We start from the raw sequence: 17,652 nt of genomic DNA, 5'->3' as shown, positions 1-17,652 counted from the left end.
CCCCACCCCCCTTGAATCCCAAGGGTCTTGTAACTTTAATGAACCACACCACGGAGCACATGCATGACCTCACCGCAGTCTGGCTTATTTCCTAGCACGATTGTCCAAAGTTTGCTCCATTTCCCCCCTCTGTTGGCTGTGCACCCTTCGCCCATTCCTCCCCGCTGAAATCACAAAGCTCTGAGCTTTTGGAGCCTGCAGGAGCCTCCCCCTCCTTCCCAAAGTCCTTTACTTTAGAAAGAGGCCCCTGGTGCAGAGCCTATGTATCCTATGGCTCCCTCTGTATATTTATTCTAAAAGCATGTGTATGTGCTGGGTTGAGGGATAGGGTGGCCGTGGGGACAGAAGGAGACTAGAGAGAGGTATATGATGGTGTGTCCACAGGGGAAAGACATGAATTTGAGCAAACTCCAGGAGACAATGGAGGACAGAGGAGCCTGGCACGCCACAGTCGCAAAGAGTAGGATACAGATTCAACTTAGTGACTGAAGGACAACAACAAAACCATAGAGAAAACATCTTAGGCAAACAAGAAACAATGGATGGCGGGTAACTCTGGGGTCAGGAACTGGAGGGTGGGAAGAGAGAGGATCCTACTTTCCGTTTTGTTTCTTTTCTGTTCCATGTGAATTTTCCAACCAATGTACTTGGATTCCATTTATTTATTTATGCCAATGAGGCTAGCCTGGGCCAGGAAATTATGAGCCATTTTCCTCCTGTCCTTATCTGTATGTAAAAAAAGAAATATGAGAAGGATTAGTTTTTTGAAACAAAATAAGCACCTAAAATGCACCACCTCCCTTCCCCCCATGGTGACCAAAACATGCAACAATTCAAATGATAGAAAAACTATGAATGAGTCAGCCAGATGAGATGGAGCCAGAGAGGGCTGCAGGAAGGAGAGGCCCCAGGCATGGACTGACCACCGGTCCTCAGTGGGTGATCACTCCCTTTGGAGCCACTGTCACCCCTAATGTGTGCCTCCTGTCTGTCACTTTAGCCATCTCTGCTCTTGCTTTATGCCCCAGCCCTTGCAAACACTCCTCAGACAATAGTTTGTTTAGAGCAAGGATTCTTTTTTGAAGCTTTCAGAGCTTGCTCGCAAGCAGAGTGGAAACTGAAGAAACATGTATTGAATATACTGGGAGGCACTCTCCAACAGGGGCTTCCCAGGTGGCTCAGTGGTAAAGAATTCGCCTGCCAATGCAGGAGATGAGGGTTTGATCCCTGGGTAGGGAAGATCCCCTGGAGAAGGAAATGACAACCCGCTCAAGTATTCTTGCCTGAGAAATCCCAGGGACAGAGGAGCCTGGCAAACTACAGTCCGTGGGGTCGCAAAGAGTGGGACACGACTGAGCAACTAAAACAACAAAGTCTCCGACAGGGGAGAGGGCCGTGGGTCTACACCAGTAGCTCCTGTTACCACTTGCGTTCAGAAGCCCTCACCAGTTTCTCCCATCGCTCTGTAAAGTGCACGGCAACGTGCAAACTCCACGCGTTTACCAAGACCTTCCCTGCCTGGGCCCACACCTGCCTTTCCCGCCTGGTTCCCAGGACGAGAGTCCTGAACCCAGCAGTCAGACTGGTCCCTTACCACTCCCAGAGGCACCTTGAGGCTCCCTGCCCTCGGGCCATCGCTCATGCCTTGCCCAATCTCTGCCACCCAGAAAACCCAGCTCACCCAAGTCTCCTCCCTCAAGACTCACCTACCGAGCCCCCGCCCGGACTTGCTTCCAACCAACCTCGCCTTGCAAGATGGTCACCTAAGCCTCCCCGACGGGAACATCAAGACGCGTCTCTTTACCCTGCTTTCCCCCTGCCGGTGTCTATTACAGCGCTGGGCCCTGAAGAAAGAGAGAAGGGAGGGGACACCAGGCTGTAGTTAGGCCAAAGGCCGGTTGGAGACAGGGATGGGTTTAGGGTCCAAAGGAGCACGGAGCCAAGTCGATTCCCAATCCCACCCACTAGGCGGCGCCCGCAGTCTCGTTCCGGTCAAGGCGCCTCCGGTTTTTTTGAAGTTTATGGCCTGTTTTACAAGTTTCCTTCCTGCCCTCCTGTCCCTTTAAGAAGGTGATCCAGGTGAGGCCGGGACTCCGCCCCGGGCGCTGGCCCCGCCCCCTCCCCGCCCCCGCCCGGCCGGCCCGGCTAGCCCAGTTCTCGCGACCTGGCCCCGCCATCCGGGCCGCGGTCCCAGGTCCCGGCCCAGCGCCATGGAGCGGCGCTGGCCCCTGGGGCTCGGGTTGCTGCTGCTGCTGCTGCTCTGCGCCCCGCTGCCCCCGGGGGCGCGCGCCGAGGAAGGTACAGACCCCCGCCCCGCCCCGCCCCGCCCCACCCCCTCCTCCCCTGGGAGCCGGCATTCCAGAGAGGCCCTCTCCTCGCAGCCCCTCTCCAGCGCTCTCGTTTTGCCCGGCTGCCAGGCGATCGACTGGCCAGGCCAGTCTTTGGCCTTTAACCCCAAACAGCTGCTTTCCCGGGTCACTCACCCCTTTCCCTGCTGGCCAGCAGTTTGCTCCTGGGTGGGGTTGGGGTGGAGAGTGAGTTTCTGCTGGAAGCAGCCTCCCATCCCAGCAATCTTGGGGACTCTCCATTCCCAAGCAGTCCCAGCCTCAGGCTCCCAACCCAGAGATCTGAACCTCTGGAAGTCGGAGGTGGAAGTGCCCTTATGCCATCTTAAGCCCGGGGACAGAGGGACCTGCAGCTGGGGGTGGGTTAGGTGCAGGGGCTCCTGGCTGCAGAGGTCAAGCCTTTCCTGTGGACACTTGCATGCTCTGTGATCCTGCTATCCCCGCTTCCCAGACTCTTGGCTGTGCCTGTACCCCCACTCCACCACCTCAATGACGGGCAGGCCAGGCCCTTTGCCAGGGGAAGGCAGCCTCCCCACCCAGGATGCCCCTCCAGAGTCCCCTGTCCACATCCTACCCACTCAACGACCCCCAGCAGCCAAGCTCCTCTCTTGTCCACCCGCCCCTCCATTTCTACACCTGATGGTCCCTACCGAGTGAGAGGCTGCTCAGTGTCTCTGGGACTGCTCTTCCTGCCGTTGACTTTGGCCAAAGGTTCAGCCCTCCAACCCTTGCCCCACTCTGCCTTTCTCCCTTCACACTCGGGAGGAAGACAGACTAAGCCCTGGAGCTCTTCTTCAATCCTCCTTCCGGGGAGGTTTTCATCCCCTAAACCTCAGGAACTCACAGCTGTGAGGGTACAGGATGCTGAAGCCTCAGGGCTACGGGCCCAGGAGGAGGAATGTGAGTTGCACGTGTGGGGCCTCCCCCAGAGATGACAGCCCCCTTTCTCTCCACCTTCAGTCACTCTAATGGATACTAGCATGGCACAGGAAGAGCTGGGCTGGCTCCTGGATCCCCCAGAGGATGGGGTGAGTGTCAGGGGGCATCTGGGGTGGCTCAAGGCTGAATGGTGAGGTGGGTGGAGGAGCAGAGAAAAGAGCTGGAAAAACTGGAAGTGTCTCCTCCGGGAGGGTGAGGGGAGGGGAGGTGAGTCAGAGCCTCCTGAATGGGACTGGGGGGGTCAGGCTTCACCCCATGGGGAAAGCTTCAATGCCTGGCTCCTCCTCCCCCTGCCCCAGCGAGGAGGGGCTCAATACTTGCGAGGACTTGGAGGAAGATGAGAGTGACAGCCCCTAGGAAGAGAATGGACCATCCCTGGGATGGTTGGGGGCTGAGACCCAAACACAGAAGAGTGTCTTCAATCTGGGGTCCATCCATCCCAGTGGAGTTGCGCAGATAGGTTTCAGGGGGTCAGGGGCCCCCATCAAAGAGTATGCAGAGTTAGGTAGCTGTATGTGGACTTTTTTTTTTTTTTTTTCTGGAAAAGGAGAGCCAGAGTTTTCATCACCTTCTTCAAAGCATCTTTGACTCTCCCAAAGTTAAAAGCTGCCCCATTAGAGAGCCCTTGGCCCTTCCGTTCTCCCCAGCCCAGGCACACCATGCATTCTAAGCCCCTTCCTTGTTGGAAGACAAGTGAACAGGGGGAGGATCCTGTGAGTTCTAGAGCCGAGCTGCCACTCAGCGGAGCTGGGCCTGGGACCACAGGAGTCTCCGCAAGCGCCACAGCCTCCAGGACTCTGGCCTCAGGCCTCTTCCTCTGAACCTGGACTCTGTTCTCTGGGTGTCCCCTCTTCTTTCCTACGGCAGTAGGAATCCAGCCTCCATTTCTGGCGCTGGGGTTACTTGGTTTCTTTCCCTCTGGGTCGCAGGGTCCTGGCTGTACTCTGGGCTCTCCCGTGGAGTGGCCTGTAATTAGAATTAATAGACTAAATCATAAGGTATCCTACAGGAGGGGCTGCTCAGAAAATCCTGGAGTAGGCCAGTTCTAATAGGTGCCGCATCTCATAAACCAGCTCATCGCTCCACAGTGAGGGCTGCAGGTCCATCCGCAGGCTCCCACGGGCTACCCCTGCTACTCCCCACCCAAATGTCTCCCCTAACTGGGCTGGAGTGGAAGCAAGGCCCCTTTTGCAGCTCAGGCTAAACAGCTTTGTACTAGGAAGGCAAGAAGACAGCAGCAGGCACATTTCCACTGTCTGCTGCGTCCCTTCCATCCTTCCCCGTCTTTTCAAAACACACACACACATTCAGATTCAGCCTCCCCAGAACAGACCTATGTAGCAGCCAGCAACCAGAGTGATAAGTGAAAGGATCCTTGCTGTGGATCCCGGGCAGCTGCTTCTCCCACATCTGTCACTGCTGGAACCAGGGGAAGCGAGTTACAGCTGGGAACATCTGCTTCTCCTGGCTCCAGCTGCAGCCCTGGCGGTCTGGCTAATGAGCTGTGCGTTAACCACCCCACCACCTTTCCACCTGACCTCCACCCTAAGCCTTCCACTACGGCTTCCCCATCACAGCTCCCTAAGAACAGGCCCTCGCTGCCTTCCGTCGCTGTAGCTGGGACACCGCTTGTTCTATCTTTGAACCCCCTACCCTGATACAAAAATACGTGCCTCACAGTGACGTATACTTCTGTGCCTGCCCCACACCACCCCGAATTTTTAAGTTCATGGTGCTTTTCCTCGCCTTTTCTAACACTGCAAGCAGTGATTAAAACCCTCGGGAAAGTGAGCTTGCCATGGGCCTCAGTCTCTTCTTTATACAATAAGGGGGTTGCAGGCAAAATATCACTGAAATATTTTATAGAATTTGAGTGCTTCTTAAAAATTCATCTAGCAGAGAATATGCTTAAGAACAGCTGAGAATTCTTTTGAAAAAGAAGAATAATGAAATAGGAAACTTGTCCTACCAGATATCAGAACATACTATACATCAGTTATAATTAAAACATTTGGTATTGCACAAGAATATTCAGGTCAACACAACAGAATAGAAAGTCCCCAAACAAACCTGCATACTTGAGATTTTAGTCTGTGATAACATTGGAATTGCAAATCAATGTGCAAGGTATAGCCTAGTTGATAAATTGACAATTCAGTGTCCATAATTTCTTTTTTAAAGGAAGAAAGTAAAGTTACATCTTCACACTATGTGCTCAGTCACTCAGTGCCCGACTCTTTGCTGCCCCATGGACTGTAGCCTGCCAGGCTCCTCTGTCCATAGAATTTTCCAGGCAAGAATACTGGAGTGGGTTGCCATTCCCTTCTCCAGAGGATCTTCCCAACCCAGGGATCGAACCCACGTCTCCTGCATCTCCTGCATTGGCAGGTGGGTTCTTTACCACTAGCCCTACCTGGGAAGCCCACTGTACACAAAAAAATTAATTCTAAGAAGCTTAAATCTAAACCTAAAAACCAAACCTATAAGAATGTTAGAAATATAGATCTTTATAATTTGGGATGGGAGAGCTTCCTAAGCAAAATATTTACATAACACAAAAAAAGGAAAGAAGAAAAAATGTTATTATGTAAACATTTTAAAAGACATCATTAGCAAAATTAAATGGTAAGATGGAGAAAATATATGAAATATACATTTCAAACAAATGAATAATATCTGTAATGCAAAAAAAAAAAAAACATCCAAATGAATACTGAAAGGATTCAAAAGATGACAGTAGAATATTGGGCAAAGTTATAAAAACATAACTGCATAAAAATACCCATAGACAGTGAACAAAAGAAAAATGCCACAACCTCCTCCCCCAAAAAAGGTAAATTAAAATGGCCAGAAGCTGTTTTGTCCATAGGATTGGCCAAAAGTAAAAAGCTCATTAATGTCCAGTGTTAATGAAGTTTTGAGAAAATGTACCTCCTGCACTGTGGACATTGATAAAGCCCCTGTGAAGGACAATTGGCAATATATTCTTACAGGATTTATAATGTACTTGCCCTGTAATATAGCAGTTCTACAGAATCATATACATCTAAACATGTTTACTTACAATTTTTTTTAAAAAGCTAGAAGTTACCTAAATATCCAACAATAGGTAAATAATTATATAAATTATGGTGCATCCATACAATGAGATACTATTTTATGAATTGCTGAAAAGAATTAGGTAGATCTATAAACTGTTGTTGGAGAAGGCAATGGCACCCCACTCCAGTACTCTTGCCTGGAAAATCCCATGGGTGGAGGAGCCTGATGGGCTGCAGTCCATGGGGTTGCTAAGAGTCAGCACGACTGAGCAACTTCACTTTCACTTTTCACTTTCATGCATTGGAGAAGGAAATGGCAACCCACTCCAGTGTTCTTGCCTGGAGAATCCCAGGGACGGGGGAGCCTGGTGGGCTGCCGTCTATGGGGTCGCACAGAGTCGGACACGACTGAAGCGACTTTAGCAGCAGCAGCAGCAGCATACACTGTTGTGGACATCTTTCAAAGACTATTTGTTAAAAGCAAAAAGTATGTTATAAAATGAGATGTATGTGTTCAATAAAACTTACATGAAAACCATGCACGTGAGAAAACATTCAAGTATTTCTCTAGAAGCTCTGAAAATTATCTGGGAAGCTTTATTCCAAGTTGTTAAGAATGGGTGGATGCACGAGAAGAATTTCACTTTTTATTTTATGTAGGTTTTTACTCTTTGGCTTTTTGTAATAAGCACATAGAAACATGATGATTAAGAGCATAAACTCTGGAGCCTAGAATCCCTGGGTGCACCTCCCAGCTCCTCCTCTTAATAGCTGATGCCTTGAGCAAGTAAGTCCTTTCACCTAACTATTACTCAGCTTCTTCATCCAAAATGCATAGAATAGTGACTGGCCCATGATAAGCACTCTATTAGTGCTGGCCATCATTATTATCACTAAGATTAAACATTTTTTTTAATGTTGAAAGAGTGAAGGAAGGTGAATCGGATGATGTCTAGGAGTCCAACCAGCTCTTTGCATTGTTGATTTTGATAGTGGCCTTAACTGGAAGGAACATTGGAGAGGGTGAGATTCCCTCATATAGAAGAGTTCTATGCTTGCTCTTGCCCTCCGAAAGTCAGGAGCCTTCACGTCATACGTAGTCTCCCCTCCTCTGAACAAATAGGCAGAAAGATTCTGTGAATGAGCTTTTGCTACCAAAATCTGCCTTTGGGGTATCTGACAGCTTTGCTGAAGAAATAGGTGAAAATGGTGCTCATACTCTTAGAGTTGGAGTGGGCTCACTGAAGGGGCCAGGACTGGCTGGCCAGGATTGTTAAGCAGGTGTGGTCTTGCACACGTGCTAAGCCCCTTCAGTCATGTCTGACTCTTCTCAACCCTTTGGACCATAGTCCGCCAGGCTCTTCTGTCCATGGGATTTTCCAAGCAAGAATACTGGAGTGGTTGTCAGGAGATCTTCCTGACCCAGGAATCGAACCTGCATCTCTTGCATCTCCTGCATTGGCAGGCGAGTTCTTTACCACTGGCACCACCTGGGAAGCCTGTTGTCTCGCTTATGCTATATCCAAATAAGTCCCCAGTCTTAAGCAGTTACCTTACTATCCGGGTGCTTGGGGGTTGAGAGAAAGCAGGACAAGAAGTGTGAACCTGTGGAGCTCTGACACCAGCTTCCTCGCCTCCACTCTAGAAAGTGAGTATCTGGGGAGTTGGTGATGATGACTTGGAGGCTGACTCTGATTTTCCTCTCACAGTGGAGTGAGGTGCAGCAGATACTGAACGGGACACCCCTGTACATGTACCAGGACTGCCCTGTGCAAGAAGGCAGAGACACTGACCACTGGCTTCGCACCAATTGGATCTACCGGGGAGAGGAGGCCTCTCGCGTCCACTTGGAGTTGCAGTTTACCGTGCGGGACTGCAAGAGTTTCCCCGGGGAAGGAGGGCCTTTGGGCTGCAAGGAGACCTTCAACCTCCTGTACATGGAGAGTGACCAGGACGTGGGCATTCAGCTCCGGCGGCCCCTGTTCCAGAAGGTGCTCCTGCCCCTCGTGGCCGTTTCAGCCCTGATGCTCATCCTTGCCCCGCTCCCTTCCATGACCCTGCTCTGCTCAGAGAGAGAGCAGGTGGCAAAAACAGGAAGAGGGTGTAGGTGTGGAATAACAAAAAAGAATATGGGACTAGAAATCAGAAGGGCTGGATTCAAGTACCTTTTCAGCTGTGTCCCGACACAGGGAGTGTCACTTAACCTCTCTGAGCTTTTCCTTGTCTTGAAGTGGTGATAAAAATATTTTATTATTATTAATGAGTGCCAGCCTCATCTATTTTAGAGGCCTTTATGAGCATCCATTGAGATAAGAGCGTGGCATGGTGGGGGCAGGAGAGAGGTATTTGGACTTTTTACATCGGTGCTCACCACAGCTGTGTGTGACACACTCACGAGTATACCTAGAGTTGTGTAAGAAGACCACACTCTCTAATCTTTTCCCTTTCTCTCCTACCCAAGAAAACATACTGGAATGCGAAAGAAAAGGGAGCATATTATTACAGGATGTACTCTCATTTTTTTCCCAAGGAGAAGCTGTTGTAAAGTTGGTTATTAGTAATAAATGAACGATGACACACTTTATAACTGATCACCTCATTGCCACTGAGGTTGGGAACACCTGTGAATAGTGGGAAGTAGCAGAGCTGTAGCGTCCTAAAGCCTGTGTTCCCATCCCAGCCCTACCAGGTGGTAGCTGGGTGATTTTATCCAGCTTTCTTCTACTTCTCTTGGCTTTAATTTCTTCATCTGTCACATGGAGAGGTGATCCATTCCACCTTGCAGGATTAATGCATATAAAAATGCTTGGTTCAGTAGCTGCCACATAATCAGCCCTCCGCTGACGGCTGTATAAATTGTGAAGTGTCAAGCAAGCAGTCGCTTCTGTGATGTGGGAATGAAGCACGACTTTGCCTTGTTCCCTCATGCCCTACCTCCTTCCCAGGTAACCACGGTGGCCGCCGACCAGAGCTTCACCATCCGAGACCTTGCATCCAGAGCCGTGAAGATGAACGTGGAACGCTGCTCCTTGGGCCGCCTGACCCGCCGAGGCCTCTACCTCGCTTTCCACAACCCGGGTGCCTGCGTGGCCCTGGTGTCCGTCCGGGTCTTCTACCAGCGCTGCCCTGAGACTGTGCATGGCTTGGCCCGATTCCCCAATACTCTGCCTGGACCTGGGGGGTTGGCCGAAGTGGCAGGGACCTGCCTGCCCCATGCGCACATCAGCCCTGGCCCCTCGGGTGCACCCCGCATGCACTGCAGTCCCGATGGCGAGTGGTTGGTACCGGTGGGGCGGTGCCACTGTGAGCCTGGGTATGAGGAGGGCAGCAGCGATGTTGAGGAATGCCTTGGTAAGAAGACTTGAGGACGTGAGGAGAACCTGCAGGGGCCCCTTGTGGGAGGGACTCCCGGGTGCCAAGGGCTGGAGGGAAGCCGACGCTCCATCTCAGTTGACTTTTACACTGAGTGTCCAAAGGCCCTAGGGAGACACGTGCCGGGGTGTTTCTAGCACAAAGGATTGGAGGGAGGGATATGATTCTGCCTGTAAAATGCTGGACAATCTTGCCTCTGTGGCGTTCTCTCTCCAGCCTGCCCGAGCGGCTCCTATCGGAGTGATGTGGACGCACCCCAGTGTCTCAGGTGCCCCCAACATAGCACAGCCGAGGCTGAAGGGGCCACAGAGTGTGCCTGCGAGAGTGAGCACTACCGAGCTCCTGGGGAGGGCCCCCATGCTGCGTGCACACGTGAGTCGGGGCCAGGGCCTGGCGGTCTGTGAGGGGGTACAGGACTGTGGCTGAGCCTGTGTTGGAGTCAGAACTTTCCAGAGCCTATAAGATACTGGGGACCATCCAGGGTGCCAGCCACTTAATGCCCTCAGCTCGCACCCCTGCTCTCCTAGAACAGCACAGAGATGCAGTTAAGCTACCTTTTCCTCACTAGGAATCAAATCTCTTGGCAGGACCTTCGGAGGACTTCGAGAATCAGGGTGTTGGGAGGAGGCTGGGAGCCAGCAGCTTGGGGAGAGAGCAATGCTGGCCCCTACTGATAGCCTGTCTTTTCCCACAGGTCCCCCCTCAATCCCCCGAAATCTGAGCTTCTCCGTTTCAGGGACTCAGCTCTCCCTGCGCTGGGAGCCCCCAGCAGACCTGGGGGAACGTGAAGATGTCACATACAATGTGGAGTGTTCTCAGTGTCAGGGAGCAGCCCTGGACGGGGGGCCCTGCCAGCCCTGCGGGGCAGGTGTGCGCTTCTCTGCAGGCCCTAGCGGGCTGACCGCATGCTCCGTGCGTGTGGACGGCCTCGATCCCCACGCCAACTACACCTTCAACGTGGAAGCCCAGAATGGAGTGTCGGGGTTGGGTGCCTCCAGGCCCGCCAGCGCCTCACTCAGCATCAACATGGGGTCTGCAGGTGAGGGGCTTGGGGGCCAGCAAGGCCTGGAGAAGATGGGGGGTGGGGGAGCATAGGACCACGGGGACAAGTTGATGGGTGTGAAGCCAGCAGAAGCTACTTAAGTGATTTCCTCCCTCTGAAGCAGAGTCCCTGTCAGGCTTGTCCCTGAGACTGGTGAAGAAGGCACCACGGCAGCTGGAGCTGACCTGGGCAGGGTCCCGGCCCCGCAGCCCCGGGGGGAACCTCAGCTACGAGCTGCACGTGCTGAACCAGGTGAGAAGGCGACTAAACATCTCCAGTGTCCGTGCCTGGACGCACCTGACATTTCCTAGCCTGGGGTGCAGGATGGGAGAGGACGGCCCACAGTGACCTGTGTGGCTGTCTCAGGACAGAACCCCATCAAGAGCCCTGCCCTGACCATTCCCCAGCCTCCCCTCCCGCATGTTCCCAGGACTGCCCATCTCCTCCACCAGGTCTGGTATGGCACAGCCCAGATAACATGAGCCCCCCCATCCGCAGGACGAAGAGCGGTACCAGATGGTTCTAGAGCCCAGGGTCCTGCTGACGGAACTGCAGCCCGACACCACGTACATCGTCAGAGTCCGCATGGTGACCCCTCTGGGACCCGGCCCCTTCTCCGCTGACCACGAGTTTCGGACCAGCCCACCAGGTCAGTGGGTTACTCTGCGTTCTGTCCCAGGCACACATGCACCTGTCATCCCCCTGAGGCTTCTCAGACCCTGTTCTGGTTAGTGACCTCCTTCCTGTATACACATACACACACACACGCACACACACACACACACGCGCGCGCACACACAGAAGCTTCCTGGGTGGACAGCTCCATACAGACTCACACCGCACCTCCTTCTCAGACATACATCCTAATGCCATATACTGCCAGCCGGCATCCGGTCCAGTCTCCTAACCTCTCAGGTCAGGGTCCACTGGCTGGCAGCCCAAGCTGATGGTCCCTGGATGGGGCCCTTCCCACAGGCTTTCTCATCCACACCTGCACCCATCTCCCTGGTTGGGGGACACATACCCCCCTGCATGTGCCCCTTTAGCCTCCATCATCCCTGGGGGCCCTAAGCACCCCCAGACTTCTTCACCCCATGTGCCTGCAGTTTCCAGGGTCCTGACTGGAGGCGAGATCGTGGCCATCATCTTCGGGCTGCTGCTGGGTGTAGCTCTGCTGCTCGGGATGCTGGTCTTCCGTTCCAGGTGTTTCTCCTGTGCCCTCAACCCCGCTCCCCACCCTGGGTCCCCCATGCCCAAGCAGAAGCTCCTGAATGCAGTCCCAACAGCCTTCCCACCCACTAGTCCCAGAACTCCTGAGTACCCCCAACCCCCTGTTGTTTCTAAGGAGAGCTCAGCTGAAGAGCATTTGGGCCCCTGAGGTGGTCCTAGGTCCCTGAAGACCCTGGTCCCCACCCCGACAGGAGAGCTCAGCGGCGGCGGCACCAGAGGCAGCAGAGGCAGCGAGATCGCGTCGCTGATGGAGACCGAGGTGAGCCGGGAGCACCTGTGTGCACACGTTTGTGTGCGCATGCGTGTTGGGAGGTGCCCCTAGGACGGGACCCAGGGACCCAGATTTGCTAGCGCAGCTCTGGGGGCACGAGTGGGCTCTCCTGTCTCCGGGGCTGTGGTGTTTCGCTCCTTAATTAACTTTGGTTAATTAATTCTGTACTAATAGTCCCCAAGAGGCTCTGTGCAATTACCTGTGAGCTGTCGGAGCTACCGTACGGAAATGTCCAGGCTCTGGGCCGCCTTCCTTGCCCTGCCTGGCCAGGTCTGTGGGCTGAGGCTGGGAGGGAGGAAAAGGCTCCTTCCAGGCATGTGGTCTTCCTGCTGGTCACCTCGTTAGGTGCCCCAGCAAAAGGGGAGTCTGGGGCCCATCCAGGTCACGGGGCAGAAGCCAGGCTTGTCTGGGAATGTGAATGAGCTGTGAGTGACTGGAGCAGGGTGGTGAGTTGCAGGGAGGAGGGAGGCAAGGACTTAGGGTCAAGGAGCCTCGGGAAGATTGGGTCACTCGAGGCCGTGAACACATTTCGGGTCTGGCTTCCTGCCTGCTGCTCTGGGCCCTGGGAGGTGAGGACACACGAGCTTTGCATACAGACACAGGAGGAGTGACTGGGCTATGGAGGCTTCATTGCTGAGGGAGGAGACTATCTTTCACTTCAGCCAGGACAGGGCTCCTCAGGGGTCAGAAGAGCCAGGACTCTGGGGTCTGCTGGCCCTCCTGAACCAGTACTCCTGAGCCCCTGGAGTAGGGCTGAGTCCACCCTGTTCTGCCTGCAGAGGACAAGCTGTGGCTGAAGCCTTACGTCGACCTCCAGGCGTATGAAGACCCTGCCCAGGGAGCCCTGGACTTCACCCAGGAGCTCGACCCGGCCTGGCTGGTCGTGGACACCGTCATAGGGGAAGGTGAGCCCTGTGGTCCCCTCTATGTGGCAGTGCAGAGCTGCCAGCAGGCCCCTTCCTTCCGGCCCTTCCCTACGGAGCCCAGCTGGCCTCTCCTCTGGCCCAGGAGCTCCCAGATGAGTTTCCTCCCCATTGTACCCTGTGTCCTGAAACCACTGTGTTCACGTTGTAACCCCCTTATCAGGTGTCCTGGAGCAGCCCCCACCTCCTGCACCATCTGTCTCTGTGATTGTGGAATTTCTGATAAAGAGCATTTGACACATCATCTCTGTCAAGAGAGAGGGTCACTGTGCCCCGGCTCAGGCTCTTCTCAGAGGGTTCCCAAATGTGGGAGGTATTCGGGGCCTCCCGCATTCCACCCCACTGGGGGCCCAGTGTCCTTGGGCTGCCCTGATCCCTTGGGTCACCAGGGGAAATGGATCTGAACAGAGAACAAAGCTCGGCAGTGTCTTGGCTGATTGTGTGGCCAAGCTGGCCGAGTTGTGACCGGAGGAGCTTGCAGAAGAGAGGCGGCAGTGGTCAGCCTCCCCGGTCACCTGTGTACTGACCCTGACCAGCCTGCCCTTCGTGAACACAGTCCAGCCCCACCGCACGGTCCCCCCTTGCCCAGTGTCTCCTGAGCACTGGAACTGTGCTAGGTGGGGAGGCAGTGCTCAGTAGTTTACAGAGCTGCCCTCCTGTTCCAGGCTGCCGGCCCCCCGGCCCTGGGAAGTACAGCCAAGCCCTGACTCGGGGAGGAGGGTACACCATGTTTCTGATCCTCTGGGCCAGAGAAGAAAAGGGAACTGGAGGACTGGGGAGGTCTCTGCCTGTTCCCCTCGGGAGCCTGACAGTGTATCTGGCTGTGACCCTGTTTTCTTGCCACCCAGGAGAGTTTGGGGAAGTGTATCGGGGGTCCCTGAGACTTCCCAGCCAGGATGGCAAGATTGTGGCTATTAAGACCTTGAAAGATACATCTCCGGAAGGCCAGTGGTGGAACTTCCTTCGCGAGGCGACTATCATGGGCCAGTTCAACCACCCGCACATTCTGCACCTGGAGGGCGTGGTCACAAAGAGTATGAGGGGTGGGGTCCAAGAGGGCTGCAGGGGCCCGGGCGGGGGTAGGAGAGGAGGGCTGAGGCCACTGGAAGTGGAGGGAGGCTGCGCTCTCAGAGGCAGGAAGCCTGGTTCTGGGTGCAGAAGGGGTGGAGGCTGCTGGGGTGATGTGTGCTTTGTGTCTCAGGAAAACCCATCATGATCATCACGGAGTTTATGGAGAATGGAGCCTTGGATGCCTTCCTAAGGGTGAGGAGGGTACAGGACCAGCTGGGAAAGGGGACTGGCCACAGAGCCCCGCCTGGGCATGGACCCCGGTTCTGGGAAGAGGAGACCAGGCTCAGCCCCTGACTTTGCCCACTCCCTGCTGCAGGAGCGGGAGGACCAGCTAGTGCCTGGGCAGCTGGTGGCCATGCTGCAGGGCATAGCATCCGGCATGAACTACCTCAGTGACCACAATTATGTCCACCGGGACCTGGCCGCCAGGAACATCTTGGTGAGTCAGAACCTGTGCTGCAAGGTGTCTGACTTTGGCCTGACCCGCCTCCTGGACAACTTTGATGGCACCTATGAAACCCAGGTTAGAGCCTTATACGCCTATCACATACACATTCACACCCACAACTACACGCTATACATATAGCAGTCAGTACATACAGAACACAAGAGGCATGGTCATGGGGACACAGTAGCTTCCCATGCCCTTCGGTACTGAGACTCCTCAGCTTTCTGCCCCACGTGCCCCGTTAGGGAGGGAAGATCCCCATCCGTTGGACAGCCCCCGAAGCCATCGCCCACCGGATCTTCACCACGGCCAGCGACGTGTGGAGCTTTGGGATCGTGATGTGGGAGGTGCTCAGCTTCGGGGACAAGCCCTATGGAGACATGAGCAATCAGGAGGTGAGCCTGGTGTTTCTCACACCTCCCGTCCCCTCCCCAAATCCTCCATGGCCCTTTCCTACAAATACCCTGATTTCTTCTTTCTGACCCTTTATCTGCATTCCTGTCCTCTCTGGTCCCCTTCACCTCATGCCCTGTTGTCTTGACCATGCCTACCCTGGTCAGAGGGTTCAGAGGCTCTGTGGCAATGATCTTGTGTGCACAGAGGTATTCCTCCTGGGCTGTCAGGCTAGCTTCCTGCCCTCCTCGCTGTAGGTAATGAAGAGCATTGAGGATGGGTACCGGCTGCCCCCGCCTGTGGACTGCCCTGCCCCCCTCTATGAACTCATGAAGAACTGCTGGGCCTACGACCGTGTCCGCCGGCCCACCTTCCATCGCCTGAAGGCACAGCTGGAGCATCTGCATGCCAACCCCCACTCCCTGCGAACCATTGCCAACTTTGATCCCAGGTAACCAAGCTGGGTGGGGAGGGCAGGTCTGGGAGAATGGAAACAGCCACATGCACCAAGCGCTGGGCCCGTGGAGCTCCCAAGAGTCAGGCATAGAGGCAGGATTCCAGTCTGCACTTTTGAGAAGAGTCTGCTCTGATGGAGGAGGTGCAGTGTCTCAGCCATGATAGCTCTGGTTTGATGGAGGCTTCCCTGGTGGCTCAGGTGGCAAAGAATCTGCCTGCCAATGCAGGAGACCTGGGTTCGATCCCTGGGTTGGGGGTATCCCATGGAGGAGGGCATGGCAACCCACTCCAGTATTCTTGCCTGGAGAATCCCCATGGACAGAGGAGCCTGGTGGGCTACAGTCCACAGGGTTGCAGAGTCCGACATGACTGAGCGACTAAGGACAGCACAGGAAGCAAGCACACTGAGATAGAGAGTATATGCTAGGGGCTGCCAACCTGCTACCTGCTCCAGGGCCTTGGTCCCTGAGAATGGGGAAAGGAAGACAGAGAAACCGACAAGAGCCAGCGGGGGGATGCGTGTCCTGACTGAAAGAGGCAACCTTGTGGGGTCTGGGAAGGCTCCCAGGTCATGCAGACAGCAAGGGTTGGGGAGCTGACGGTGTGCCAGTTGCAAATAATGCAGGGTGCAGAGAAGTTTGGACTTGATCCTGACCAATTTTTTTTTTTAAACTGTCCATGGGAGGGACATGGTCAGAAATGCATTTCACCGAAAACAGTGCCAGAATACAGAGAATCGACTGGTTGAGGGGGTGAGTTGGGAGAGACGGGCATGGCTTCAAATGCTTTATCGGGTAAAGCAACTCTGGTGTGCTGGCCTCTGTATCAGACCGCCATATATAACCTTGTTTCTAGGAGAAAACGTGCTCCCAGTTCCAACTTTTGAAACTATCTTTTTGGAGCACAACTCCCTCGTGCACTGGAGACCGCATGTGCTAATCTTTCTGGAATGTTGGATATTTTTCCCCCAGCAGATTTACTTTGCTAATGGTTTTTGGCCCCGGCTGGCTTCAGAACAGGAACACTCATTGTATTGTGGGGGTCAGAATGCAAGAATAACAGCCACGGTTAGAGGTGGCAAGCTGGGGGCTGCTCCCAGAACTCCCAGGGGCCACCCTGAGAAAAGGCGAGGCCACATCCATCTTCCGGGGCCTCTGTTCTCCTCCTCCTGCTTCCTCTCAACCAGGATACTTGATCCTCGCATCTTAACAGGCCCCCATCAGTTGCCCAGAGCTGGCCACTGCATTGCCTGCGGGCCGGTGGTCCCTTGTCTGGACCTCCAAAACTGCCTCTTGTCCCCAGGTCTGTCAGTGCCGCACGACTGTCAGCCTGCCCTGTGGCTGTTGCCAGGCAACAGGCCAGGAAATGGGTTCAGAGACAATGGCCGGGCTAACCCACAAAGTCCTGTGTCAGACGCCTGGCTTGCACCGGCAGCACAGGCACGGAGGCTGAGCCCCAGTTTCAGAAAAGCCCTGCATCTCCCATTGTGTGAGACTAAGGGGTCCCCCCGACGCCCACAGGGTGACCCTTCGCCTGCCCAGCTTGAGCGGCTCCGACGGGATCCCCTACCGAAGTGTGGCCGAGTGGCTGGAGTCCATCCGAATGAAGCGCTACATCCTGCACTTCCGCTCCGCCGGGCTGGACACCATGGAGTGCGTGCTGGACCTGACAGCCGAGTGAGGACCCTGGGGGCCTGGGCAGGGCAGGGCTGCTGGGGATCAAGCCCTGGCACTCACCCAGCCCCTCTCCTTGCCCACAGGGACCTGGTGCAGATGGGGATCACGCTCCCGGGCCACCAGAAGCGCATTCTTTACAGTATTCAGGGCTTCAAGGACTGAGCCTTCCCCTCCCCGACCCTGTCCTCAGGGAGCAACGATGGGCCCCAAGTCCCTCGACCTGCCAGACACAGGACGTTGGTGCTGCTCCTGCTTGCTTCCCGAGGAACTGCCTCTGAAGCTCTCTGAAGTCTCTTTGTTTTAAAAAGGGAGGTTGGGTAGAAGTACAAAAGTGAATTGTGGGAGTTGGGGGAGGGCTTAATATATATTATATACATATACATATATATTTTTGTTAATAAACAGAAACTTCACCCCAGGTTTTTGTGTTTTTTTTTTAATCCCT

General features: G+C 54.4%; 1 protein-coding gene across 2 annotated transcripts; it reads left to right on the top strand.

Moving 5' to 3' along the window:
• The first annotated feature begins 2,128 nt into the window (after window positions 1-2,128).
• Window positions 2,129-17,629, top strand: EPHA1 (EPH receptor A1). Of its 2 annotated transcripts, none has more exons than XM_070369061.1 (18): window positions 2,129-2,298; window positions 3,306-3,373; window positions 8,035-8,316; window positions 9,271-9,676; window positions 9,914-10,069; window positions 10,392-10,736; window positions 10,864-10,991; window positions 11,238-11,388; window positions 11,846-11,942; window positions 12,161-12,228; window positions 13,020-13,145; window positions 14,012-14,197; window positions 14,365-14,426; window positions 14,551-14,757; window positions 14,928-15,077; window positions 15,333-15,526; window positions 17,052-17,207; window positions 17,291-17,629. In XM_070369061.1, the coding sequence occupies exons 1-18, from the start codon at window positions 2,211-2,213 to the stop codon at window positions 17,367-17,369; spliced, it is 2,949 nt and encodes a 982-aa protein (XP_070225162.1). In that variant the 5' UTR covers window positions 2,129-2,210; the 3' UTR covers window positions 17,370-17,629. The 2 variants fall into 2 exon arrangements, with proteins under 2 accessions (XP_070225162.1, XP_070225161.1); XM_070369060.1 differs by having other exon boundaries at window positions 10,861-10,991.
• Window positions 17,630-17,652: the final 23 nt, after the last annotated feature.

The sequence above is a fragment of the Bos mutus genome, chromosome 4 (assembly GCF_027580195.1).
Source record: "Bos mutus isolate GX-2022 chromosome 4, NWIPB_WYAK_1.1, whole genome shotgun sequence".
NCBI classification, from domain to species: domain Eukaryota; kingdom Metazoa; phylum Chordata; class Mammalia; order Artiodactyla; family Bovidae; genus Bos; species Bos mutus.
This window is presented reverse-complemented; position numbering and strand designations above follow the sequence as displayed.